We start from the raw sequence: 27,928 nt of genomic DNA, 5'->3' as shown, positions 1-27,928 counted from the left end.
TTCGGATGCTTTTTTCTCCGTTATTATAGTAACAAGAATAGAAGTTATTAGGTAGTATATAACAATTTTTTTATTCACCGTAACGTTGGAAATATGAAGAATATAATTTTTAATGGAATATGTATGATTTGTATTACAAATATTTCGATCGCTATAATCAGAAATTTTAAAAAATTTATGTTCCTGTGTATATATATAGTGCATATACGCGCAATACGATGAAAAGTTGATTCATTTACAAGCAATCAACAATCTGACTAGCATCATATGGACATAATATCCTAGTTTTCGGTAAGTATTAGCAAATCGATCGATAATTACATTTTGAGATCACATATCGTATAATATGAAACGATATTTGTAATATTGATTGTCCCATTTGGTTTGTGATAACGCGCACAAACTATTACGAATGGCTAATATTTTGATATGAACAGAATATGTACTTAAACAATGATTATTCATTTGGCAGTTTTATCGATTATAATATTTGCAATATAACATATTTTAAATTTTTCATACATATAAAATATAATATCTTTCATGTTAATTATCCTGTTGAATTTTTGAATTCTAAACCAAACTCGTTATAAAATTAATATTATATATTTTTGTTTCATCTTTTGTTGTATGTTTCTTTAAACCAATATAAATTTTATTAATTTATTTATACAATTTTGCATTTCATATAGAGAGAAAGCATATTAATATATAGTTATGAAGAGTCAATATTTAATCGAAGAATATTTTGCATATTATAACAAATAATTGGAAAAAACAAGACAATAACTTTTATGAAAAAGCTTTGCGTTTTTTGTTCACAGGAAATGTATCCAATAAGTTCTGTCCATCTGTTTCTCTCTCTCTCTCTCTCTCTCTCTCTCTCTCTCTCTCTCTCTCTCGCATTATGTATTTTTATACATATATATATATGCGCAAAGTTGATTCATACATAAACCTAATTGAGCATTAAAAGTTAATGGCCAGAGCATCCTGATGTTTTTAATGGAAAGGAGTAGTTTTACGATATAATATATTTTTGATATGAGCTACATTAGGAATATATTACTAAAAACTGAATGAAGCAGAAGAAGAATAAATCAACATAAAAAGCTAAAATTTACGTACAGGATGCTTCTTGGCTGATTGTAATTGTTTGGTCCGTACTACTCAATCAATGAGTACCTGGAACATTCAATCAGGCTAATTTCTCGAGATATAGATGTATTTCCTCGAAACTAGGTCTCTCTTCAACTCGTGTACTCCAACATTTTTTCATTATACGATAAAGATTATCTGGACAATGATCAGACTGTGAAGGAATTCGAGGTTGATTTCTTTTATCATTATTATCATCATGTTCCTTATCGATGTTCGTTTCTCTTTGATACCAATGACCATAATTTTCTAAAATCTGTGCAACTGTTAAATCTGCATATGGTATTTCTTTACAATTTCGAAAAATTTCCCAAATTGTTACAGCAAATGACCAAACGTCGGCACGGCAACTACGTTTACCCTGAGAAACAGAAAAAAAAGAAAATGGATACAATATATAGAAACTGAAAAGAGAAATATCTATCTGAAGAAGAAAGGTACTCACATATATATTATATTCATAATATTAAAAAAAAAATAGGAAGAGAATAGAAGAAACACTAAATAATATTTACCAATAAAACTGCTTCCCATGCCATCCAACGAAGAGGAATTTTTACATTATGTCCATCGATGAAATAATGATGATCATATTTATTACAATATATAGCATGATCGGATACCTTTATTTTCAGATCAAGACAAACGATGCAATTTCTAAAATTTATATTGATGTTAAATTAATTTGTTTTCTTTTATTTTATTTTTTACAAATATTTATATTACCTAGCTGCTAAATCACAATGTGCAATGTTCATGGATTCCAGATATTTCATACCAGATGCAATTTGGATAATAAAACTTAAAAGGCTGCCATAGCTGTGAAGAATAGATACGAATTGAGATACGAAGAAATGACATCTTAATACATCATTAAGGTATTTTTTTCACCTAATATCTTCTTTGTTATCCAAATTTTCACGGTTTTCTAAAAAAGTAGGAAGATCTCCAAATTGACCGTACTCGAATATAGCTCCGAATGGTTCTTCTTCTACTAAAGCTATCATCTTCGCTATATTCGAATTTTGAAGCATTGCCAAAACGTGCATATCTTTTGTGAAATCCAACCTAAATACATACAAATATTTTTATCAGAATGTAATTATATTTTGGAATTAACATACCTTAAGGAATCTACAACTCCCCGCCAAAGAGATCTAACGATTACAGTTTGTCGATTTTGAATCGCTTCTATCTCTGGATTGGTAATTCCTTTTGCCTCACATAAATGGACCTATATGGCCAAATGTGTTTTTAATTATTTTAATTTTATATTTATCAATTATATTTTATATTTATTAATATTATTCATTCTTACCAAACCGAAATTTCCTTCTCCAAGCTTATCTAAAATCCGTAATCTGTGTCTAGAAATACGTTGGACATTGTAAGATTCAATGGTATGTAGTAAGCATAGGCCTTTTTCACGAATTTGAAGCGGTGTGAATGGACTCGAAGTTGATAAAGTTTCTTTTTTCTTCTATAAACATATCATATTTTTAATATATATTTTAAATATATATATTTTATTCATTATCTTACTGTTAAAATATCCGTTGCTGCATAATATCCTTCATAATTTCTTTGATTCAATTTTCCTGATTGTGAATAAAATATCTTTTTCGATGAATATGTTGTAGTTGGAATTATAACTTCCGTAGATTTGCTTGTCATAAAGCTCGAGTTGCATTTAAAATCTAAAATACATTGAATAAAAAAAAATTAAGTTTAATATATAAATATAATAATATAATGTGATAATACTTAAAGGGAGTGACAAATTCATAATCCGTACTATTATTTTCTTAATTTATAAAACTATTCCTTTTATATTATATATGTATATATATAAGTAGGCTCTCTATTCCTTCTTTTGCATTTTCTTAATCATGAATGTGGTACCAATATGTACAGATATAATCTTCTCTGAATTTTGGAAGTTTGAACTTCAAGATGAATCGGAAAAATTTGAAATCGAACAAGATTTCGATACTTTTTTATTGTTTAGGTATTTGCTTGAAATTTTCAATACAAAACAAATTTTTCATTCGATCCAAATTTATAAATTCAAATATATGTTACATTTTTTAATACTATGCTAATAGTATCAGAAAAAAGTTAATTGATAGTGAACCGAGAAAAATTCGTAATGTCTGATGTGAAAACAAATATCAAATTTATTAATATTCATCAAACTCACCAGAACATGATTCAGATATATGTGCGGATTTCGTATTTGATTTCATGATTACGAGATTTTCTTCAGAGAACAGATTGTAAGTTCTTTCGTATAAAGTTGAATTGCGATTATTTTCGGAATCGATCACGCTTTGGGAATCTCTTCGTAAATCTGTATTGGATCGAGCAGGCAAGTTATCAGAAGCGGCAATAATGATAGGTTTACGAATTAATGATAATCCAGTTACGATTGAATTTGAAAGTTTAACATCTTTTGGAGAAATCGCAATACCCGGTGTAGATGAATCACAGAGTAGAGCCGTATGTTTTTGTAACAAAGCTACTTTGTTACGACCTCTTTGTTTGATCAAGAATGCTGTACAAGTTAAGAAAAGAGCAAACACTGTCAGTAAACCGCTAACAAGTCCAATATATGTTTGGGAAGTACCAACGGGGAAGGCATCTGGTGTCGAATTGTTTTCATGAATTTCATAAAGTGTTGTTACATTAAAACCCAATATTATTGAGTCCAAGGAGTTACTAGATTTTATTCGTAATTCGCTTCGATTTTGATCCATTTCGAATGATCGATCGTTCAAAATATTCAAATCATTTGATTTACTCTTACTACCTGTAATTAATAAAATATTAATAAGTTATTAATTCATTAATAACAACAGCATTTAACTTTCTCTTTTTTCTTGAAAGTTACTTTATAACTGTTGAATAGCATTCTTATATAATCTAAACAGATTTAGCATAAATTCTTTACCCGTGTGGAACGTGATTTCGCTAAGCAGCAACCATTTCGCAGCAAGATCAAATTCCATTTTTACAAATCGTCCTATTCTAGATTGCAAAGGAATCGAAATTGTTTCGGCAACAGACGAGCTAGCATCGATCAAACCCACCAATTTTTCTGCTTCCGATTCATAGTTTTCTCCATCAGAGGAAAACCAAATATGCATTACCGAAAATGTCTGAAAAAATTAGAAATTAAGAATTTTAAAAAATGTATAAGTATATACATATATAGTACGTAGATAAAGAAAATGACGAACCTCAATTTCTAGTTCCGGTATACGCGCAACATGTACAGAACAATTTTCGAATTCTCGTAATTCTTGAAAAGAAAAAATAATCTGGACAGTGGTGCGGTCTGACCAGCCTACCCAGTTTGTACCATTTGTTGAAGAAGTGAAAATTTCGGAAATTTCACCTAATATACCATCCGTTAGTTGACCAAGGCCGTTTACAAGAAGAGAGTCAATTTCGATACCATCATACGATGAATCTTCGATATTTTTCCCTCCGGGACCAAGAATTGATCCTTTGATTATACTGTAACTCGCGATATACTCTGGGAAAAAGCCGATAATCGTATACGTGATATGTGCGCGATAATATTCGCGATAGTATTATCTCTTGTAAATAAAATATATAATAAAAATGCTTACGCTCCCATATGCATCCATAAATTTCAACTCGCATACAAACCGTCCGTGGATGTTGACTGTAAGGTACAAATCGAACTTTGCTCGCGACGAATGGTAAATCCAATTTTTGCTTTTCAACCAAATAAGTGTTACTATTTCCGCGTAATACCTGAAACAAGTGATTCGTGTACAATTGATCTGTATTAATGTACGAATAGGTATGTAACAATAGTTTCTTGATATCAATAATCATCGAAGACATCTTGCTTTGCTCTCGAGAAACTATTTAATATAGTTAATAGTATTTACGAATAATATTAAGAGTTTTCCTTCATACATTGTTTAATATCGCGAAATATATATAAATATGTATATGTACATATATGTTTGACAACGAAACTTAATCGAAGCAACGCAGATGACTTTTGATGGATTTATTACAGATACGAACTCTGTCACCCCTCAAATTTTTATACTGATGCCATTTTTTGTCGCGCCAATATTCGAGAAAAAAGGCTTCTGCATATTCCTGGCCTTGACCATTACCAAATCGTCCTTGAGTTTCAGTCCACGCTATTAGATGATCTCTAGTTAGATCAATTTCCAAATATTCCCGTATCGCGCTGCTAATTTGCGCTTTTGGACACCAAGCACCGCCATTTTTCTCCTGTCGTATTCTGTAAATGTATAAAAATAAAAAGTGCAATAGTTGATAAATCACAATAATTTTAATCATCAAAGATGATTTTTATTTCGCATTATATTGGTAACTTTATAAAAATGAAAGTGATGTAAATTAAAAATATATGTTATTAGATGTATTGTATGATGCATATGTATTGTATGATAAGATGCATATTTTACCATTATTTATATAGTAATATTAATATCAAAATATAATTATTTTTTTTATTCTTTTTTTTTTTTTATTCAAATGAAAAGAAGAAAGAAAATGAATTAAAGATCGAATAATTATATAATTCAAATTCTAATTATACACTGTGTATCCTATTTTAACAATGTGATTCCTTATAAAAATAAAGAGAAAAAATAATATTTTTTTCATTTGAAAAATTTGTTTTTGAATAAATCAAATTTGAAAATTTTTCAAATACAAGCAAAATTGATTAATTTCTGATTTTTCAATTTATTTTTTTATGAAAAATTACTCTCTAGCTGATTATATTATATATAAATAACAAAACTATATAGTCTAGCAATATTCCGAAAGAATTTACCGTGCATTTTGAGGTCCCACTGATTTTGTTTCATAACTAGAAGAAGCGGTGATTGCATCATCTGGAATTTTTCCTTCCTCCATACCAAGTGGGAAGATACACTGACCTGTAAAATAAGCAATATTACTTATATATGATGTATGTTTTCAAATCTGTTTCTTCGATTTAAATTTTATTGTTTTTATATGCATTAAGATTTTATTCGGATTTTCAATAAGCGCGATTGGTCGCAATTCGAAAAAAATTAAATGGTATATATTATTTATTTCATTTCATATGATATTATAAATATTGTATAATGATCACATCATTATAATTTCATTTTTTTATTATTAATTAAATTGTTAATGTTACAAGTTTATTCTTCATCATTCATTATTATTATAATATATGCATTATTATAATATATGCATATAAATATATGCAGTATATATGTATAATATATTCTTTATTATTCGCGGAAGTCTTTGCTACGTAGGGTTGTATAACAAATATTTTTTTTTTCTTATTATTACTGCATTATTATTGTCATTAAATTCATTGTATTGTATAATTAGAAAAAATTTGAATTATATTAAATTTATATTCTTCTTTCTCTTTCTTACCAAAAACGTTCTTGCCTGTATTCTCTCCGTGAGCACTTGTAACCAGAAGAACTCCCAATGAGACGACAGTTAACGTGCACCGCATCTCGATATCCGGTACTTTTATTATTTTCACTTTCTTCACAGTTCATGATAGATCGAGTTTTTTGCTAACATTGTTCAATTTCTGAAACTAACTATTATATTATCGATTAATTTTTCAATCATTTATTTGATCATTATTCGTTATTAAATTATAATAACTTTTAACTTACTAATTCTATTTTCATATCTCGAATATGTATATGTATTATGGTATACTTTATATTTGAATTGATAATAAAACATGTTAATATTCATAGATTTTGAAAAATTCTAACTAATGGCAAATAAATACAAATAAATACAAATAAATATAAATAACGGTTTGATATTAGCAATCAACAATATGCAACTTATATGTTAATTGGATTCATTGATGGAAAATGAAGACAGAGGGTTAGGGAATGCGCACGGGGTCCTGGATGGATATGCGTGCAACAAGTAAAATACGATCAATACGAGTGTGGTGCAGGAAAGAGCATGATCATAATCGACTCATTTTCGTTTACTTGTACCTTTGTCCACATCGTGCAAACAATTATGTATTATTATGTTTCGTTTTAATATGAGCGCAAAAGCAACTACATAAAATACGAGTCATTTCTTTTCTTTTCCGGAAATTTTATTTATTAATTCTTATAACATATTTTTTTGTTGTATTATTTATATACGTATATTTATAATAATTTATAATAATTTTTGTGACTGATATATTTTATTTATATTAATTATCAAAGATGATTAAGAAAATAAAAGATATTATTTGATTTTGATTTTATATATTATAAACAAAGTAAGTTTTAAGATAATAAATTTCAATTCATTTTAATTTTTCAAATGAAATTGCTTAAAAGGAAACATTTTCTTTTAAATGATATTTAATAAAATTTTCAAAAACTTGAATTTATAATATGAAAAATAATATAAAAAATATTCTTTGATTTTTCTTCCTCTTTTTTAATTATTTAATTTTTGAAATTCTTTTTCTTCTTTCCTTTTATTTAAAAATACTTAACACGCGTTCTAATTATTTTATTTATTAATACAACTTTCATTCGATCTTTATTAATAATTACTAAATTTCTTCCACACCCATATGGAATATGTTGCATCGATCATTAAACATATCTTTTGAATAATTATTATATTATATATTGCAGTCTTTATATATGATAAATTGATGAAAAATGAATAATCTTGAAAGTTCTTACCTTTTAAGCTCGATGCTTTTCACTTATTCCATGTATCATAAAAATGAAAAGTTTCAAAAAATTAAAGAATTTCAACATTCTGCTAAAGCTAATCGAATGAAAGATGCACCTCTTGTATAATTTCAATTTCTTTTATATAAAAAAAAATAAATATATATATATATATGTATATATATATATGTAATATATATATATATATATATATATAATTGCACAACTTAATTAAGAAATAAGAAAAAAATAGAAATTCCTAAAAATCAATTGTCACTTGCACTGTACAATTGACAGATTTTCTCACATCTAATTCGATTTCCGTTTCTTTTTGAACACGTTCGTTCGTATGCTCGTGTTTTAGTATTTCTAACGAAACGTAGTTCGATGCAAACTCCACTCTGGTCCAAAGCTTTAGTCCAGCATCCATGGTATCGGCTCGCGGTGAGCTTGCTCAAAGATAGGAGTGGGGCGAAAGGGGTTATAGGGGAATATCCTTCCAACATATATTCATACAATTATTGCAATAATATTGAAATTGTTATATACATTGTTATATATTAAGATTGATAATATTGAAATTTGATATTCGTTAGAATTAATATAGAGCATAAAATATGAACATGATTAATATGAAATAAGCATTATTTATGGATTTTTTTTAATTTTGTTTTATTATGTTTTTTATTTTCAATGAACAGAGAAATATAAATAATATGATTATAAGAAAAATTTTAATAAATTAATGAGAACAGATAAATTAATAGAAACAAATATTTATTCATTGCAATTTAGCAAAAAAGATTTATTAGGAATAGTTTATCTGCTCTTAAATTAAATTTTTGTTGCATGCATACATATATTATTACATATATATAATTACATTTGTCATATTTAATATCATTTAATGAAACAAATTGATATTATATTATTTATATTTTTTTCTTATTATATTTTCATTTTAAATAAAATAAAATATTTCAATACTTTATTATTTTAAATCAATATTATTATTGATTATATATTATCTCTTATTATTATTGATTATATATTATATCTTATTTATTTTAAATAAAACCCACAATTTAAAAATATTCTTGCCATTTGAATTTTTTTTTAACACCGACACTCAGACGAAATAGTGTTTTGAATGATCGGTAAAATTTGTTTTCGCGTAATCTGTACATTTTTCTGCTCATAAAGAACCAAGTTAAAATTTTCATCTTTGTTATTAATTTCCTTAATCAATATCAACTCAAGAGATGGTTGTGCAGACAATAGAGCTTCTATTATCTGATAATATTGAAATTAATCGATAATTACAAATTGATCGAATAAAACAAAATGAATGAAAATATTTTAAAATGCTAACCTTTTTTTTCAATTGATCAGCAGCCAAAGAAAAAACAGCAATATCTCGAAATACTTTTTCTGAAGTAAGATCCAATCCCATTACAATAACGATCGTGGTATTTTTAGATAGAACAAAATTTTCAAGACTTTTTAAACTTCCTTGTAAATCCAGAAAATCCTAAAGTGCCGCACATGAACTATATAATTACATTATATATTATACTATAAATAAATCAAAATTTCATGTAAATCGATTAAATTTATTTTACCTTCACCAATATAGGCAATACGGTAATTGGCACTCCAGAAGTTTCTTTTAAATCTCTGATCAAAAGATCATCAACAGTTAATTCACTAATATCAGATTTTGCAATGAAGATCTCGTTAAATACTTTATTCCTATCTAGATCTAATGATCCAATTTTTTCGAGAGCTTCTATAATTTCAATATCCATAGAAGTAGCACGATTCACTTTTTTCGATAAATTATATGTATCGATCAAGATAGGACCTATTGTTTACATAAACATAATGCTATATTTAAACATCGCAATTATCTAATAAAATTTATACTAAAAAATATTAAAAGAAAAATTAATACAACTTTATTTGCTTGCCTCTCAAAAGACTTGATATCTGTGAATCTATAACTTCTGGATGTTTATCAAATAAATTTCGCGCCACTAAGGTTGCACAGCTACCTACATTTTCCAAATACACTTTCCTGCCTGTCCATGGCCATCGTTTATCTTGTGGTCTGTGATCGATTATTTTAATTATAGATTCCATTAGATACATATCTTCTTTTGGAAGATTATGATGATCGACAAGCACGATTTCCAATTTGATTTTCATATTTTCTTTTAAAGTTTTCAAATCTATTTGATCCCTAGAAATTATAATTTTTTACAAATTATTTTTTAATATATTTTATATTCTAATTTTTCATTATTAAGTTTTAGTATAGAATACTTTTCTTATTAGATTTTTTTTTTTTAATTTTTTTTAAACTTACCGAAATATTAGCAAGTTAGAGGATATGTTATGACATTTCATAAAAAATACGACTTCCGTTTTTAATCGATATTCTTTTTCAGGTATGTTCATCAATGGAATAACTGCCAAATCTTTTTCATTATTTTTTATTCCATCCAAATATTCAGAAAAAGCTTGAATTAATGTCGATATGGCGGAATCTAAATCGCAAGTTCCATTACCCAAAACGATGCGGATTTTTTTATAATTGAATAACTTTGACTATAATAATATATAAGGTAAAAATCTTTAAATATTTATATTTTTTTTATTTTCTAAATAAATTTTTCTTCTTGTTATGTTTAAAAGTATTTACTTTTTTTAATTTTTAATTTTGATAATATTTATAATAATATTTATTTGTGTTTATATTTTTTATTTCTATTTTTGAATTTGTCATATGTTTTGATTATTTATTAATTTTATATTTTTATCAAAATTTTTATCTTTTTTAAAATAATTTTTATCTATAGTTTTTTTATAATATAACAATTATATTAAATTATATAAATAGTCAATTATCTTATATTTCTTATACATATTTTAAATTTATAAATCAATGTTATGATTATTTTTGTAACATTTAGAGAATAATGTCTTTTATATAATATAATATATATTTGGAAATATAATAATATATTCTTAAAATTTACTACAACTCTAATATTTAAATTTGAAAATTATATGCCGCGTAAAAGATAAAAATTGAAATTCTAATATCTATCAACATTAATAATTATAATTTTATTATCATTTGATTAAAATTTAAATTAATATTAATTATTCATTAAATACTTAAAAAAAATTAAATAAATATATATTATTTTAATATCATTTATTTTAATATCAGATATTAGAAAGTTATTAATTTTATTTTTAATTATTAGCATTAATTTTAACTTTGTAATTAATATGATACTTTAAATTTATTACTAATTTATTAAATTTATTACTAATTTATTATTAATAATTTATTAAATTTATTTATTTTGATTATTTTTATTATGCAAATAAATAATTGTAAGAAAAATAATAATTATTTTTCATTATATAACAACAAATTTTTTTATTTCTACTAATGATATTTAAGAATATAAAAAAAAAGTATTAGTTAAATTAATAAACTAAACTGTTTATATTATAATTTATTTATATATTAATATTATAATTTAATTATAATGTTAATTTTAAATACTGGTAATGAGAACCGAATCATTGCGCACATTTAATTAAAAATATATCTAAGAATTTACTCACTACAATAAAATATTTAAAACAAAACGGAAATAGTACCAGAACTGCTTTCGACGTGGATAGAAATGACTCCATGATTCTTTATTACAGTTATAGTTTATTTACATTCAATTAACTTTTAAATTTTGTCCAAAATCCAAATATATTAATTAAGTTGATTTCACCATTTCTCGAACTGCTCATTCACTTGTTGATATAGTATAAAAGCCAGATCCTTGTAATAAAAATAAAAACTAATTTACAAAGAAATAATTTAATAACTGAAAATTATTCGTTTCTTGCTTATGATTGAAAAATGATTGAAAACTACTGCATTGCAAACTATTTATCTTCATCAAGTGTTATAATTTCTCGACTATATTCGGAAGTATTCGAGTTTAGTCGATAATATTCGGCAATATTCGACAATCTACGAAATATACCGATGTTGAACGATGCAAACGACAGTAATGTCCGCGACCGCTTGTTTCTTTGTCCATAGTCATCCATAATACATGTTTGTTTCAAGATGTGAAAAACGGTACATACTACGTTGGTTCGATAATTATTTTATTCTATTGCCTTTTATTTGTTGATAATTTTGTAAATTTATGTTTGCAAGCATGTTTTTTTATTTTCATATTCTTCGCATGAATGTGATTATAATTGAAAATGTACATTTTCTATAAATTTTATTAGCCTAATATTAGTTATTTTGATAGTGATTAGAAAAATAAAATACGTTTGATGGAACGATCACAACAAAAAAAAACTGTTCATTGAAACTAATTATTAAAAAGATATTAGACAATATTCCTTCTATAATATAAAGAAGATGCAAACAGTGAAATCAATCCTCATTTTCTTTATTTCTATAAAATTTTTCATTTTTATTTTTATGTATATAACGTTGTAATATAAATTTATTTTCTTATTTATTTAATAAATTAAAATCTTTATTTTTATTAATAGTGTTCTTTACTGCAAAATGTATACTATTGAAAATATTAGAATAAAAAGAAAAATAATAATCAATTAATAAATAAAATATGTAAGTGTTAAAGATATTTAGCAACTAGAGAAAGGAAAAAAAGAATAAAAAAAGTGCAAGATATGTATAAAAAGTTATAGATTATAGAATGGTTTATAGAATTTGTTAGCGAATTGACAATATAAATATAAATATAAATTTGCTAAAGCGGGCTCATGATAGAAATTGAATAGGTCTTGTTAATGTAATCTATTATTAGATTGAAAATAAAATTTACTTTAAATCTATTTTAATAATAAAAAGGTAGCTCAAACTGACTATATCTTGTAATTTTAGCTATTTAAACTTTAAGTGGAAATTTATAACTATTTGTGATTATTTATAATTATTTAGAATAAAAGAATCGCAATGTGAATTCAATATACACATATTTTTTACAAATTTTACACATTTTTTAACAAAGTAAAATCTAATGTCACTAATGAAATGGAATAAATTTTAAGTAATAGTTATATGCTTTTATTTAAAATTTAAATAGCTGAAGCTGCAGAATATTTTTTCCTTTATGTTATGTTTTTTATAAGAGTATATTATACAGATTCTATTATGTTTTTATTCATAATTTCATAAAACAATTTTTTAATAAGATTTGTTTAGTTTTTGTTATCAAGTTACTCTTCGGTTTTCACAAAAGCAGTTTAATGCGAAAACAAATAATTATGGATTTATAGACAGATTATCAATTTATATATTTATATATTCTATAAATAAAATGTTTGTTGGATTATAAAAAATCCTATAAAAATTAGAATTACAGATAAAATTTATTTTTCATTTCATTTCATGTTTTGTATTACTTAATTCATGTTATTGTTTCAATTCCGTTCCATTCCGTTCCGTTCCGTTCCGTTTCTTTTCGTTTCTTTTCGTTTCGTTTCGTTTCTTTTCGTTTCGTTTCGTTTCGTTTCGTTTCGTTTCGTTTCGTTTCATTTCGTTTCTTTTCGTTTCTTTTCGTTTCGTTTCGTTTCGTTTCGTTTCGTTCCGTTTCGTTCCGTTTCGTTTCGTTTCGTTTCGTTTCGTTTCGTTTCGTTTCGTCTCGTCTCGTCTCGTTTCGTTTTTTTTTTTGACATGACACTAAAAGATGTGATGCACGTGTTATTAATCGTTTATTTCTTGACAGATAACAAGAAGAAATAGAAATACATAACGGACAACATAGTTATTACTTTGAATGGATGTATTCCGCGATGCGGTTTAACAAGCAAGAACTATTGACTTTGGCTACACAACCTTCGCAGAAATTTGAGAAAGAGGGTATATTATACGTGCGTGAACGTCAAGAAGGCTTCTTTCGCAGAACTGAAAGTGAGTGATTAGATTTAGTTTTAAAAATAAAAGTAATATTTAGTCGTTTCATCGCACATTTTTAATCGACTGAATTATGTATGTATTTTTATTATTTCGATCGGCGCATGTTTTTTTCTTATCTAAATTGTATGTTTTATCCTTGAAAATAAACTCACGTGATACGCAAATTCTTCGTCTTGTGGGGATAATCCCTTTTCTTTCTTGATATATCTTATAAATCTCGTCAACGATTGACTGGATTTTGTCGTGTATTCGTCGCGAAATGCAAAACGAATGAAGATCTAAATCAGACAAATGATGATCTAAGACCTGACAAAGATGTAGATATTAGTATATATCTTTCTTACAATATTTAATGATATTAAATTAATACAGTTCATTATCTGTTTTCTGAAACACAATTTGACATAGTATAAATATATTTTCAATTTGATCGAGGTTCGTATGCGAGTGAATAAGATGTTTGTCTATTATATGTTATATATGTATATGTTATAAATTGATTTTTATGTTGTCATTTCCACTACACTTCAAAATCGTTGGTATTTGCGTATTTCTAATTGGCGAAATGTTTTACGGTATTTTTTTCATCTAATAAATTAACGAAATATAATAAATTAATAAAACGATGAATATAAAATCTTTTTAAAAAAATCTTTTTGTTTTAATTTTAAATGTGTTAATATTTATTTCTGATGAATACGAAGAATTTGTCAAGCTCGTATAAAATTTTCATGTATAAAGTTTATAAATTTACGAAACATCCCGAATTGAATATATATATACATATCTCTTTTCCATATATATTTATAATACGTGATATATGATAATATTCATATATTATATGATATATATGTATATCATATATTAAGTGGAAAATGCTTGATTCCTTCATTTCATTCATTTATATATCATATATCATTTATCAACTATTATATACATATATTACGTTACTATTATTATATCAGTATATTATAGACATAATAATAATAATTAATTAAAATAATTAGATTTTACTGTAATAAGATTTTAGCTTTAATCAAAAACTAAGTCAGTGTTTCTCGGCAAATACCTTATATAACCTCAATGTGTATAAGAGCATTTTATTTAATATATCGCGAAAATTTTATCAAAATTTTACCAAACATAAAAACAAAAATAATATTTATTAATATTTATAAATAATATTGAGAAATCAATCAATATAATAATCAAAAATATATTTAAAATGTATATATTAGTATTATAAATATTTTTCTTTTTAGTGATATTTTTTTACTGTTTAAATAAATAATAAAATGAAAATGAAAAAATGTATTATGATTTTAAGAAAAATTAATAAGATTAAGAAAAAATTTTTTATTTAATAATATAATATGCAGAGAAAATTTAATTTTAAAATATGTTATTAATCCAAAAAAAGGAAACACTGATTTAAGTTATAAGAACATCACCGTAATTCAATTTTATCAAGTCTAAAAAGTTGAAAGTCAAATTTGTAATTTTATTCATGTATTTAATATTAGATAATAAATTTGGGATGTCAATAGTTATAGGAATATATATGTATGTTTTATATATGTATATTCATATTTATGCACATATATGTATATGTATATTTTTATCCATATATATATGTGACATTTTATATTTAATAATTTTGTATCTCAATTTATTTGTAGATTATATCTCTAAATTTTTGAATTCGTTAAACATGTTATTTTTCTTTTTTTTTTTTATAAAAGTATTTCTGCGAATCGAACATGCCTTCGAATCTCAGTCAAAATTCTTATAGGACGTGTGCACGATTATTCAAGAATTATGAAAGCATCTCATTGTAAATCGTTTAAGTATATCAAAAACTTTTAATATCATTTAAATATCTTATCAAAATCTTTTAGCAACACAAATTTATTTCTTCTTGTTCCAATATTGATATATGAATAAATGATTAAATTAAATAGTTAGAAACAAATAAATAGGCAGAAATAGAAAGAGGCAAGATAAGATGAAAATTTAGAATTTAATCATTATAATCAATATAATATTTATTTATTATAAACTTCCTCAGCTGTGAGTTATTAGGAATGTCAAATTTGAAATTATGCATTCAAAAAGATGAGGAATAACTTTCGATATAATGAATAAATATTATAATGATTTCGATCTCAATCCTATCTCGATTCGATTAAACATCTATCGATTAAACATTCATATTTGCGATTTGAAGTGAAAGATAGTAAAGTTAGGAGAATGTAAAGTTATTATGAATAAAAAAGCGAATAAATAGCGAAAAAACCACGTCCGACTGCGTTCATATTAGAGCATATTAATTAAGCTACCTGTAGCTACGTATAATTTACAGGTACAGGTAGAAAATCAAACAACAAATGTCAAAAGGGAAAAACACATAAGACACTACGAGACTTCAGTTGCGTTACAGCCAGTACAAGTAAAGGTATACTCGAGTTCTTTTTTTTTTTTTTTTGATTTTTCACAAAAATTCTTTCCTTCACTATGTAAACTCGATTAATCGCGAATAACACGCTTTTCGTTACATGCAAAATTGGACTAAATTGATTCCTTCATCAAATATTCCTTTGACACATGTTTCGACAAAGTTTGGCAGATCGCTTCGGGGAAATGCTTCGTATTTACAAATTTTATACTTTTATACTTTCGCTATGCTCAAAAGAATTTTTGGTATGTAGAATGCGCTTCTTTTTCGAGAAAAATTTGCATTATTTTTTGAATTGAATGATACATTTCACAAAATCATTTTTTTCACTAATAATCATTTTATCATAGATCGCATGCTTTTTTAATATATTTCTATTAGTGATTCGCTAATGGCTTGTTCAAAATGCATAAGAATTGTATTTTCAAACGATTGCGCTGCATATGTGAATATGTTTATAAATGTCTGTATATAATATATATATATATATAATATATTGAACGTATATAAAGATTTAAATATTATTATTTCATTTCGTATATATGTATATACCATTTTGATTTCTATTTTCTTTCGTGTCTATTTCATTTTGAAAAGAAAATTATCTGACAAAATTACCTATGAAATTTTGATAAAGATGTTAACAAAATAACACAGGGTTGTTGGTGTTCTCTGTTGGATAGTAAGTTTGGAGAGATGGTGCAGGTTGCGGGGGAACTTATTATTTTATTTCAAATCGCGGGACCAATGGTCGGAACCATTAGGTGTGATAATTCTCGAACAATGTTTTGTTCGAGTGGAGCAACCGAGCAATCAGATTCCATATGGATTCAGTATAGGTAAGCATTTGGTTTTTTCCAAAAAAAAATGATAAAAGGAAATATGGTGATGAAATTTAATGCGATCATCTCAAACGCCGGAAATAAAAAAATAAAAAAATGAAAATTTAAAAATTTAAAATTTGTGCATATATTGATTTCAGTTTTCGACGGAGGTTTATTCCAAGCATTAGGTGCAAACTCAGCTGAAGAAAGAGACAGTTGGTTACAAGCTCTTCAACTTGCTAGTTATGAGTGCATGCGAAGTCAATTATTAGCATTGCAACAACGCATAGAAGCATTTAGTGGGCATAAACACGATACTGATATCCATATGTTACGCTTACAACGTGCAATTTCAACAGGTTTGATTGTTATCAAATTATTAGTTTGTTGGTATTCATTTTTTTTTAAATCGATTCATTATTTCAGATCCTGCTGAAATACCAATATGTGAAATATCATTAGCATGCGATAATCTTCTTTGTGATGGTCACGGTCGACCACCTAATCCTGTTCTAGAAATAGATGTACAAGTGAAGAATTCGAAAACTTGGATAAAATATGCGCGAACTGAAGTCGTAGAGGTATGATAAAATTGTTATCTTGTTTGTTTCATTTCTACTTTTGTTTTCATTTTCGTTTCTGTTTTAATGCTAATTTTTATTTACGCATGTTTCTATCTTTTTCTCAGCGAAGCAGCAATCCCGGTTTCTTAACAACTGTAACCTTCCGAACAAGTGATGGCCTAAGCACTGAAACGAAAGTAAGAATATCCGCGTATGATGTTAGGGAACGCGTAAGCCAAACAGCGACACCGATTGGAAGCGCAATTGTTACGTTGAATACGATTCAGGATACACCTAGGTAATTTTATAGGCTCTCACTTTATATCTTTATTTACTGCTAATTTGTTTGTTCACTTTTTCATTCTATCGCGTCTCTGACTAGCAATCAAACCATTTTAGATTAAGAATACCTTTGAAGTCGGCAAAAACAACAACAGTTGGTTTCTTAACAATTAACGTGTGGAATTTAGAGGCAGAAGATAGAGGAAATAGCACAGAGAGTACTCCATCGAAAGAAGCTTCTTCTGGAGGCAATCACCAGGTAAATATTGATTCACCACAAAACTTTCTTCTCTCATTTTCAAATTTTCAATTTCTGTAGTTTCTCTTTTCGTTCTGGTGTGTGTTGGCTTTTCTTAGATACTTTCACACAGACGATCCCAATCATTACCACCAAGATTAGGAACGAAAATCAAATTACCACATCAAGGACAGCTTAAGCTTCTTTTTGCCAATCCATATATACAAACATACAGGTATAATTTTATTTGTACTATGAAATATTTATCTTGCACGGATTTTTTTATATTATCAAATTTATTTTTTCAAATTTGCATTGTTATTTCAGATTTCACTCTGGTTTAGGTGGAGATATTTGTGTACATGAAATTATGGCAGAAAGTAAACTTTGTTTCCAATTCCCACAACATTTACTGTAAGCAATTTTATATTATATATATCATATCATTTAAGCTTTGTTAAATATTGGTCAAGCATTATTGTTTTAATATCTTATGATAATTATATTTTAATATATATTATATGCATAATTTTGATAATATAACAAAATTCATTTATGATTGTGTTTTATTTATTTAAAATTTTATTCTTTTATTTATATAGTGCAATTTGGATTCAAGAAGAAAAAGAGCTATTGCAAGAAGTGGCCGGTATGGGCGAATTGCGAGAACCTTGGCATACAAAGCAAGTAGAATTGCTCGATCGTCATCTTCATCTTTTACACCTTTATTCTCAAGCTAAAGAAAATTTAGCTGCATTTAAAGGTAGAACTAAAAGAACAATTATTTATTATCAAATTAAAATGAATTAATATTTACATCTCATCAACTGATAAAATGATCTTTGTAGGAAGTTATTTCAAACGATCATCACGTAGGAATGATAGAACCCTTGAATTTGCGCCTGTTAACTTACATCTTCAAAGAATGTGGGTGCATAATGATACTCTAAACAGATGTGGATTTTACGATTTTATTACTGTCGGAGCATTTACCGCACATTCGCATAAAAGTAAAAATGGTGGACTCATTAGGTGATTTATTATTATTATGATTGGTTTATTTATTAATCAAATGATTCAAAAGCGAATGGATGAAAAAGATAGATAAATAATTAGAAAAAAAATGAGAATATATGTATATTTATATTGATGTTATTGTTTTAGGTTGTTACAAGCTTTAAAAGAATCGCCAACACGTAACAATCACTTGTACCAAGGAACCTCAAAAATAATTATGGCACACGATGCCATTCAGGCGATTAAGCAACTTAGACGAGATGTTGTCGATGCGATGCGTGCTTTAATGAAACTTGCAAAAGACAAACAAACCAGTGGAATGTTACCAATTTGCGAAGATATGATTACAAAAACTAGAATTTTGCTTAGTCTTTGGGATCCTGGATTGGTCGAGGAAGCATTAACCTTTTTAGAGGAATATAAAGTAGCTAAGGTTCACGAAACATCGAATGAAAATTCTCTCAATTTAGATTTTAAAACAAATCAATCGTTATCTCCTTTCAAAAGGATTACACAACAATTGAATTTTGATTTAAAAAGTCCGGATTTTGATGATTTTGTTACGCCTGATACGCCAGAATGCATGAAAGATTTATGGATAAAAGAAACCGATAAAAATGGTTATACGGCTTCGTTTAACGAACATGTTCACGTAAATCATCATATTAATACTAATCAAGATAATGTCGAAAGGAACGAAGAAAATTTTGTTATTTTTCCTGATGTTGAAAATGATAGTAAGAATTCTGAAATTGAAGAAAATTGCATGGAAACTAATCAAAATGTTGACGATGGGAACAATCCTGTTAATGAAACTATTGCTAATATCAAATCTGAGAGTAATGAGGAAAAAGAGGAGGAAATTAAAATTGACATTGATCCATGCAAACGGTTTTTAGATACTCAAAAAATGTGCAATTCACCTTCTGCTAATTATTATAAGCCTACTGACGAACCTGAGCCCTGGGATCTAACTCAATTAAATATTGAAGCAAGCGTAATGTGTTTAGTATCGAAAGTGAAATTTCTTTGTGGAAGGTGCAGTAGTCCTGCAGTACGATTGCGAAATAAAAATGTTGTTGGAAGATCACATAGTCTAAAAGGATGTATTCCAAATAATCGTAATAAAAATGCCCAAGTTGTAACAATTCAACCAAAAAATGATATTAAAAACGACGAATCGAGTAAATTGCTTGAAAGCGTGGAAAATAGTTCAAATTTTCGACAACAATTGAGTCCAGGTTCGGAAATGACGATGCCAGCTTTTTCTAAAGCTAAAGAAGGTAAGAAACTAGATTTTCGATTGTTCAACTTTGATTGCTATTATAATATGAGTTAGGTGCGTGAGAAACGATTTGCGCTAAATGTTGCAAGTGGATATTATTCATATTGTGCTTGCGCGAAATTCGCGAAATCAGTTTTCACGTTCTTTTTAAAAGAAAAAGAACTAATAAAAAAGATAGAAAACAATCGATTTATTGGGCAATTGATTTATTTATACTTCATATTATATACATATTGTTCATTATGAAGTGTGTCAAGCTGTCGATTCGATGACGAGAGTGATTAAATGCAATTCGGGACAAAGGAATAAATTCACCGAAGGTCTAGATTTTGCCTCGATCGTCGATTGGACAAGTGAGCTAAGACCAAGTATGAAAAAACTACGACAAGCTATGGATGGTTTGCTGAAAACTGCTCGATTGACTCATTCGGTATTCAGAGTGCAAGAAGATCCGAAAGCAGCTCAACGTGCTTGCAATGTTCGTTATAGACGAGATGTCTGTTTCAGTCAAGCAGTAAGTTTGCAACATATTTTCTTTTTTTTTTTTTTTTTTTTTTTTATTTCAATATTATCATACTTTTCTCATTATCATCATTTCTCATATTATTTTTTATTTTAGATTTTATTCTAATCATAATTTTTTGTGATTTTAGTTGACTAGTCTAGTATCGGGATTGATGGCGAAACTTTGGTGTCAAAGACCTGATCCTATGTTTCTTTTAATCTTAACCACTCTTGGTCCTCTGGTTTCATTTGAAGGTCTTCTCAGTTATTATGGAGATGAAATAGATATGTGGGGAGATATGACTATAGCGATAGAAGATATGCATACAGTAACTTTTACGTTGACTAGATGTGGCATCGAACCAAGGTTAATATCAAAGTATTGATGTATTCGATATTAGTGTTCATATAATAAAAGATTAAAAAATTTTAAATATGAACAAATTCTATTATAATAAATAATTACATAAATTATATATTAAAATTATATAAATAATATGTTTTTTTCAGGCTTGAAAGAAACAGTAATACTCCATTTCAACAACCATTACCAAAAGTTCTTGGTTCTCGAGCAGCTTTAACAGTGATACTTCCAGTCCCAGATGCGATTTATTCTCTTCTTCCACTAGTCCCTTCTTCTAGACAAACAATTTCCTTCAATGTTACTCCCGTTTTTTTTAATGTTGGTATTAATGAAATGGCTTCCTTGGCAGAAAGTCTCGGAACCACAAAACCGCAAGAAAAAAGCAATATGGATAATTTTGAAAGACTAAATGAGTATTATTTACGATTCAAAAAACTTAATTTGCCGACAGAGACATCGTCAACACGACGTAAGTTTATGTTGGTTTTTCATTTAAATACATATATATATATATGTGTGTGTGTATATATATATTTGTATTCATCTCGTTCATATTTTTATCGGATTTAGTTGGTGCAAGATCACCGCTTGGTCAAACTTTAATAGAACTGATGACCAATTTAAAAGCAAGTGTTCAAGCCAAAGTAAATAAGAACGTTGAAATCTTACAATTATCCTCTCAAATTTGTCGGAGAATGCGCGGTTTGAGATTTACTAGCTGCAAAAGTGCAAAAGATCGCACTGGAATGTCTGTTACGTTGGAGCAAGTGAACATTTTAACCGCCGAGTATCATCTAGCCGAGCACGAATACATAAGAGCGCTCGACTGTATGCGAAGGTTAATTTTTATAAAAAATAATGTGTATATATGCCTGCGCGCATGTGTGATCTATGTGTTATGTATAATATATACAGTTAATATAATTGTTTTGAAAATATATTCAAATAGTAGTAAATATTGATTTTAATTAGAATGTGAATATTATTTAATTGAATATTATTTATTATTTACAATAAATATTATTTTAATTACAGCGAAGGGTGTCGGCGAGAGAATACATGGAAAAATATTGGAATTCGGAAATACGCGTTTAATAGTTTGCAAATACTGACATTTCCGAAATTGTATCGTCCACCAACAGGAACTTATGGATCGGCGCAAACTTAAAAAAAAGGTTTAAATAGTAAAAAATACTTGATTTTTCCAGAATGTATATGATAACAGTATGGCATGAATCCATTCGAATGAAAAACAAAAAAATGGATTAAATTAGATCGAACTTTACTTGTACAAATTATGCATATATATACATATATGTAGTTTTTATTCTCTTAGACTCGATAAGACACGAGTCAAATCGTTATGAAATCAAAAATTCTATTTGTTTGGTATAATGTATACATGCACATGTTATGTGTGCTTGATCGATTTATCATGGAAACGAAAGCGAGTGCCATTTTATTTAGTCTATCACGTGTTAGTAACAAAGATTGTAAAATTTTTAAATGACATATTTTTATTATTTCTGTATATAGTACTTTACTTTAGATAAAGATATAGAAAATGTAATAAGATATTTAAAAATTTTATCAAAATTCACGTTATGTGCCAATGATTGTATTTATTAAAAAATGTTCCATCATGATAATATTCGTATGAGTAAAACATCTTGATTGATTAAAATTAAAATTTAATCATCGATAAACATTAGTCTTCTTACAATAAACTAATGAATAATTAATTAAAGAAGTATTAAACGATGATTCGAGTTGAAAAACTTGTGATGATTATCACATTTCATTGATTTTTCTCATATATATTTCCGAAAATTCATTTCTTCATTTGAATCATTTTATTTGATCATTATGAATTTATTTGATCATTAATAAATTATTCTGCTACTTTCTTTTGAAATAATCTCATCGGCAATAAAATGTATAATATTAAATTCGCAACAAAACTAAGTGTGTGAGTACGGAATTTTGTAGAAGAAATATAAAATCTTATTAGAGTACAAATTAAATTTTAAATGAATTATTATCTTTTCATTCAAATATATATACGCACACACAATATGCAGAGTAAAATATATATATATATATATATATATATATTTTATAACTTTATTTCTTTTTCTTTATATATTTCTCTATATATATATTTCTTCTTCTCTTTTCTTTTTTTATTTTTACCTATTTTATTTTTACATACAATAACGTAAAATTTATATTCGAAAATATAAATTATTAATTTCCTAATTAATAAATAAACTGTGGTTTTCAAATAGAAGTAATGTAAAAAAATAATGGGCATAAAGACCCGATGATGATGATAGCCGAGTATCGAGAGCACAGCTTGCAGGCACGAGACAATGCATGGCTACGGAACGTTGGTTGTGTTCTGAATGCACACCTGCTCCTTATACTCTCTACCCCCAACCTTTTAAGGAAAGGACGATATAAAACTGGCAGGGCGGCCGTTGGTTAAGCCAGTGAGCTTTCGGTGGTCGAACCATAAATGTTCAACGTTTAATTTTTACAGACGACAACGATCGTCAATAATATTTAATAACAGAACAATATAATATAGTATAGTTAATATATTAGTTTATTAGTTATTTATGATTTATTCGATGATAACAGCCGATTACCATATAGAAAAATGACCAGGAAAAGCTGGCTATTGTGTATAATATTCGTAGTGGTCGTTACGCGAGTAGAAATTCATGGTGAGGAAAATATTTCTGACGCTATAAGATCGCTACGGGAACAAGTAAATGCTCTTCTCGATCACCGGCAACAGGATTACAACGCTCTTGAAGCAAGCTTGAAACATGCGATTGAGAAAAATACAGAATTGTTCGTTCTGAAAAACGAAATTAAACAATTAAGGTAAAAGAAAATCTTTGTTGTTGCATTGTGATCGATAAATGATCAAATTCGAATTAACAAGTAGAATTTTATTTCTATTGGCGATGGTGATATTCGTTCATAGAAAAGAAATAACCTCTCTACACGGTGGTAATGGAAACGAGGCAAAAAACGAAAAGTTGCGTGTAAGATGGTTAGGAAGCGCGGTTACCGAACTTCAAGGAGAAGTTGCTGAAGTTCTTCGTACAAGAAATGTGAGCGAAGAACTTGCCGAGAGATCCAGAATGAAAGGTGAACTTGCACTTTTGAAGGGGGATGTTGCTGCAGTTGGAAAAGGAATTCGAAATCTCGGTGGCAGAATAACCAAGATCGAAGCTGTCCTCGGAACAATTCGCGTTGATATTGCCGCAATGAAAGAACGGTTTAGTTTGCTCTTTCGTACTTATGCCGATATTTCCAGCCAGGTAACATTTTCTTGAACTACTCGCTTTTTTCGGTCGTTGGACCACGTGTTACTTTCTCTTTAGTTTAGGATTCTTCTTTTTTTCACTTTGGAATCCTGTTTTATCGTTCAGGGCTCGTCCACCTGCTCATGCTCGATCGATCGTATGCATCTGCCACGATTTCACCCTACCTTTTTCTTTTTTCTTTTTCTTTCTTTTTTTTTATTCTCTTCATTCTTGCTCTCCTTCCCCATTTTTCGCTCACACTCCTACCATCTGTATCTTTACTCATTACGCACACAAATAACGTGGCATATTTTGTTTCAAGACAGCTGCAGAAACGCAGTAATTCGATGAATATTGCGTTTATGTGGAACACCGACAAGTTGAAACACCTGCTAGGCTCTACCATCGTGTTAGTTAGCCGACCGATTACATATTTCAGTGGCGGGTCCTTTCATTATTCTGCAGCTGCTTGATGTTCATTTATATTTCTTAATTATTTTTAATTTCTATTAGTACAATAGGTTTTTTTATTTTTGTTTATTTTTTTTTTATATTTTACATATTTGAAAAGCTACGTTCATTATAATTTCAGATTATTTTTTCTTTCTGCTTTTGTTACACTGTTTTTTTACTCTTCTTATCTTTATGCTATCATTTTTTATTGATACATTCTATTTATTTAAAAATATATTTATTTAAATTTAGAAAAATTGAATAAAATATAGAAAATATACATAATATACAAAAAGATATAAAATATTTGAAATAAAATTCTCATTATAATATTATATATTTATATTTAATTTTATATCTGCATTCTGTTCATTAATTTTTGTATTTTATTTTTTTTATTTGCAATTATTGTGGTAAATATAATAATTAATCGCAACAACAGTACAAGACTTATACGAAATTTGTACTCGTAAAAAATATGTTTTTTTTTCTTTTTTTTTTTATGTCGCGCATTTAATAACATGATAAAAACTTTAATTTCAGTTAAATTCAATCCAAATCGAAGTAAAGTCTCTTAAATGCGATTCCTCTTCAGTTAATGTGAATTCCTTGATTGAACATAGAATAAATGTTGAAAGAGGGGAAGAAGATAGAGAAAGAGAAATGGAAAAAAAGACACGAACAGTGACAGCTGGTACGGTAGTGGGAACAGTATCGTCGTATTTAGGCGAGTCGAGCACAGGGAATAGCGATCCCAAGACTACAGCTGTCGCGTCACACAGTATTCCTCGACGCAGACTTGTAAGAAAACACTATTTGAAACAAAAAGGATATCGAATGCGATTGAATGATCGTTTAAAAAGTCTCGAACATAAAATTTTTCTCACAATGAAAGAACGAGTATCATTGGAAAAACGTATTACGATGTACGAGAATCAAGAATGGTCTGGTTTAAGCAAACGTATAAAAAGTTTAGAAAAGGCTCAAATCGAATTATCTCGAAAAATTTCGAATATCAGTAACAAGAACGAAATTTTCACGAACAATATCGATCAATCACTCGGCTCACGATTGTTCGATTCATTACGATCTCTCGAAGACGCCGTAGAAAGAAATAATTCGTCTACAAAATGGGAATTGATGCGACTCGGTGTAAATGCCGCTCAAAAAGCGGCTGAACTTTCGTTAACCAGAGAAGAGCTTAACAATTTACGTCGTACCGTACAAGCTTTAAGCGTCAGTGCGTCTAAACTTCAAGAGAGGAGCGATAAACAAGAGAAAATGATTGATCGATTAAATGCTACTTGTTCGATAATCGATTTTTATCGATCTTCGATTACCTCGTCATTACTGGAATCGTCAAACGATACGTTTTCGAATTTTGAAGAACTCGAAGATCGATATCATTTAATTCGACATAATTTGACTAGTGATTGTATGCAAAACGAACCTATAAACGAACCTATCGATGGATTAAGACTTTTGGAAACAGGTAAAAAAGAGACACCGATATTAATTTTTTGTCACGAAGGTTGGATCGTAATTGCCCGTCGTATTGATGGAACTCTCGATTTCGATCGTAATTGGAATGATTATTCTCTCGGTTTCGGATCACCTATCAGTGAATATTGGATCGGTAATGAATTCCTTCATAGACTTACCAATTCTGATAATTGTACCAGTCTTCGTATCGATATGTTAGACATTTACGGCCAACATTGGCGTGCTGAATACGATTCATTCAGAATTGAATCGAAAGAAAATGGTTATAGATTAGATGTTAACGGGTATTCCGGTAACGCGACTGATGCTCTGTCTTATCAGAATGGAATGGCTTTCAGTGCAAAAGATCGGGATATGGATACTAGTACGACTCATTGCGCCAGAAATTATCATGGCGGATGGTGGTTTAGTCGATGCCAACACGCGAATCTGAATGGAAAATATTCTTTAGGTCTGACATGGTTTCGATCCGATATTAATCAATGGATGTCGATTGCTTCCTCAGAAATGTCCATACGCAGGAATACCGATTGTCGATCATGATAATGTTTGATTATTGAATTCCTGTTTTTTAAATACCAAAGATTTATATTAATTCTTTTGCTATCGCATAAGATATTTTATCATGATGTCGTTCATGCGATATTATGGATGAAATATTTCTCATTACAATGTTTCTTATTATGACATTATGGACGAGATATTTTATCTAAAAATTCATCAATTTTTTGAAAATAAAATTATTTAATATATAGAAAACATCATAATATCATATAGTGAAAATAATTTGTTTCCTTATGTTGCTCATTAATAATATTGTTAAAATATAATGTGAAATGCAGTAATGTTTGTTTTATCTAGATTTTAATGTTCTATTAATCTGACTTATACTTATTTCCTTTCTTTCAAAGTCTTTTTAAGTTTCAGAATAAATGGATTCGATTACGATTATGGATGCTAAAGTGGAGATTATTGTATTTCGTGCGACATCATATATATTATTAATAAATATATTAATAAACATTGCGACGTGATATATTTCGTCTATCATGTACATAATTAATAAATATTTATAGTAAAGAGATTGTGATATGATATTTCATCTATAATTTAAAGTCGTTGCATTAGCCATTGTTAATTCATAATTTCGTAATATATATTCGAATTACCAAAAAATTCGGATAGCGACATCACTACCTCTCTATTTATTATCTTTATTAATGTTTATTCTCCGAATAA

At 27.6% G+C, this 27,928-nt stretch overlaps 4 protein-coding genes across 18 annotated transcripts; 2 read left to right on the top strand and 2 right to left on the bottom strand.

The window, feature by feature from the left end:
- Positions 1–2: 2 nt before the first annotated feature.
- LOC122710802 (inositol polyphosphate-4-phosphatase type I A) lies at positions 3–22,983 on the top strand. 12 transcript variants are annotated; one of them, XM_043928922.1, is made up of 21 exons: positions 3–291; positions 1,483–1,595; positions 1,926–2,036; positions 10,349–10,525; positions 13,691–13,875; positions 16,244–16,336; positions 17,020–17,175; positions 17,319–17,519; positions 17,587–17,741; positions 17,849–18,021; positions 18,123–18,264; positions 18,363–18,478; positions 18,571–18,657; positions 18,846–19,006; positions 19,092–19,275; positions 19,408–20,543; positions 20,794–21,059; positions 21,199–21,416; positions 21,560–21,882; positions 21,984–22,251; positions 22,449–22,983. In XM_043928922.1, exons 5-21 carry the CDS (start codon positions 13,746–13,748, stop codon positions 22,579–22,581), a joined length of 3,942 nt encoding a protein of 1,313 aa, XP_043784857.1. In that variant the 5' UTR covers positions 3–291; positions 1,483–1,595; positions 1,926–2,036; positions 10,349–10,525; positions 13,691–13,745; the 3' UTR covers positions 22,582–22,983. The 12 variants fall into 12 exon arrangements, with proteins under 12 accessions (XP_043784857.1, XP_043784852.1, XP_043784860.1 ...); XM_043928917.1 differs by having other exon boundaries at positions 21,984–22,364; XM_043928925.1 differs by lacking the exon at positions 16,244–16,336 and having other exon boundaries at positions 17,024–17,175; positions 21,984–22,364.
- LOC122710804 (discoidin domain-containing receptor 2-like) lies at positions 1,018–9,403 on the bottom strand. Of its 3 annotated transcripts, none has more exons than XM_043928929.1 (15): positions 9,271–9,403; positions 6,616–6,791; positions 6,011–6,116; positions 5,224–5,449; positions 4,794–4,941; positions 4,398–4,696; positions 4,109–4,316; positions 3,359–3,967; positions 2,701–2,855; positions 2,477–2,638; positions 2,283–2,392; positions 2,050–2,226; positions 1,885–1,977; positions 1,674–1,815; positions 1,018–1,519 (listed from the first exon to the last, which is right to left on the bottom strand). In XM_043928929.1, exons 2-15 carry the CDS (start codon positions 6,698–6,700, stop codon positions 1,199–1,201), a joined length of 2,841 nt encoding a protein of 946 aa, XP_043784864.1. In that variant the 5' UTR covers positions 6,701–6,791; positions 9,271–9,403; the 3' UTR covers positions 1,018–1,198. The 3 variants fall into 3 exon arrangements, with proteins under 3 accessions (XP_043784864.1, XP_043784865.1, XP_043784867.1); XM_043928930.1 differs by lacking the exon at positions 9,271–9,403 and adding an exon at positions 7,908–8,396; XM_043928932.1 differs by lacking the exon at positions 9,271–9,403 and adding an exon at positions 6,870–6,888.
- LOC122710805 (exopolyphosphatase PRUNE1) lies at positions 9,009–11,668 on the bottom strand. Of its 2 annotated transcripts, none has more exons than XM_043928933.1 (5): positions 11,544–11,668; positions 10,267–10,508; positions 9,869–10,140; positions 9,521–9,762; positions 9,009–9,429 (listed from the first exon to the last, which is right to left on the bottom strand). In XM_043928933.1, the coding sequence occupies exons 1-5, from the start codon at positions 11,613–11,615 to the stop codon at positions 9,154–9,156; spliced, it is 1,104 nt and encodes a 367-aa protein (XP_043784868.1). In that variant the 5' UTR covers positions 11,616–11,668; the 3' UTR covers positions 9,009–9,153. The 2 variants fall into 2 exon arrangements, with proteins under 2 accessions (XP_043784868.1, XP_043784869.1); XM_043928934.1 differs by having other exon boundaries at positions 9,267–9,448.
- Positions 22,984–23,934: 951 nt separating the features above from the next.
- LOC122710754 (protein scabrous-like) lies at positions 23,935–27,863 on the top strand. Its single transcript, XM_043928801.1, has 3 exons — positions 23,935–24,305; positions 24,409–24,748; positions 25,730–27,863. The coding sequence occupies exons 1-3, from the start codon at positions 24,076–24,078 to the stop codon at positions 27,230–27,232; spliced, it is 2,073 nt and encodes a 690-aa protein (XP_043784736.1). The 5' UTR covers positions 23,935–24,075; the 3' UTR covers positions 27,233–27,863.
- Positions 27,864–27,928: the final 65 nt, after the last annotated feature.

Source organism: Apis laboriosa, unplaced genomic scaffold (genome assembly GCF_014066325.1).
Source record: "Apis laboriosa isolate Shangri-la unplaced genomic scaffold, ASM1406632v1 scaffold152_cov153, whole genome shotgun sequence".
Classification (NCBI taxonomy): domain Eukaryota; kingdom Metazoa; phylum Arthropoda; class Insecta; order Hymenoptera; family Apidae; genus Apis; species Apis laboriosa.
This window is presented reverse-complemented; position numbering and strand designations above follow the sequence as displayed.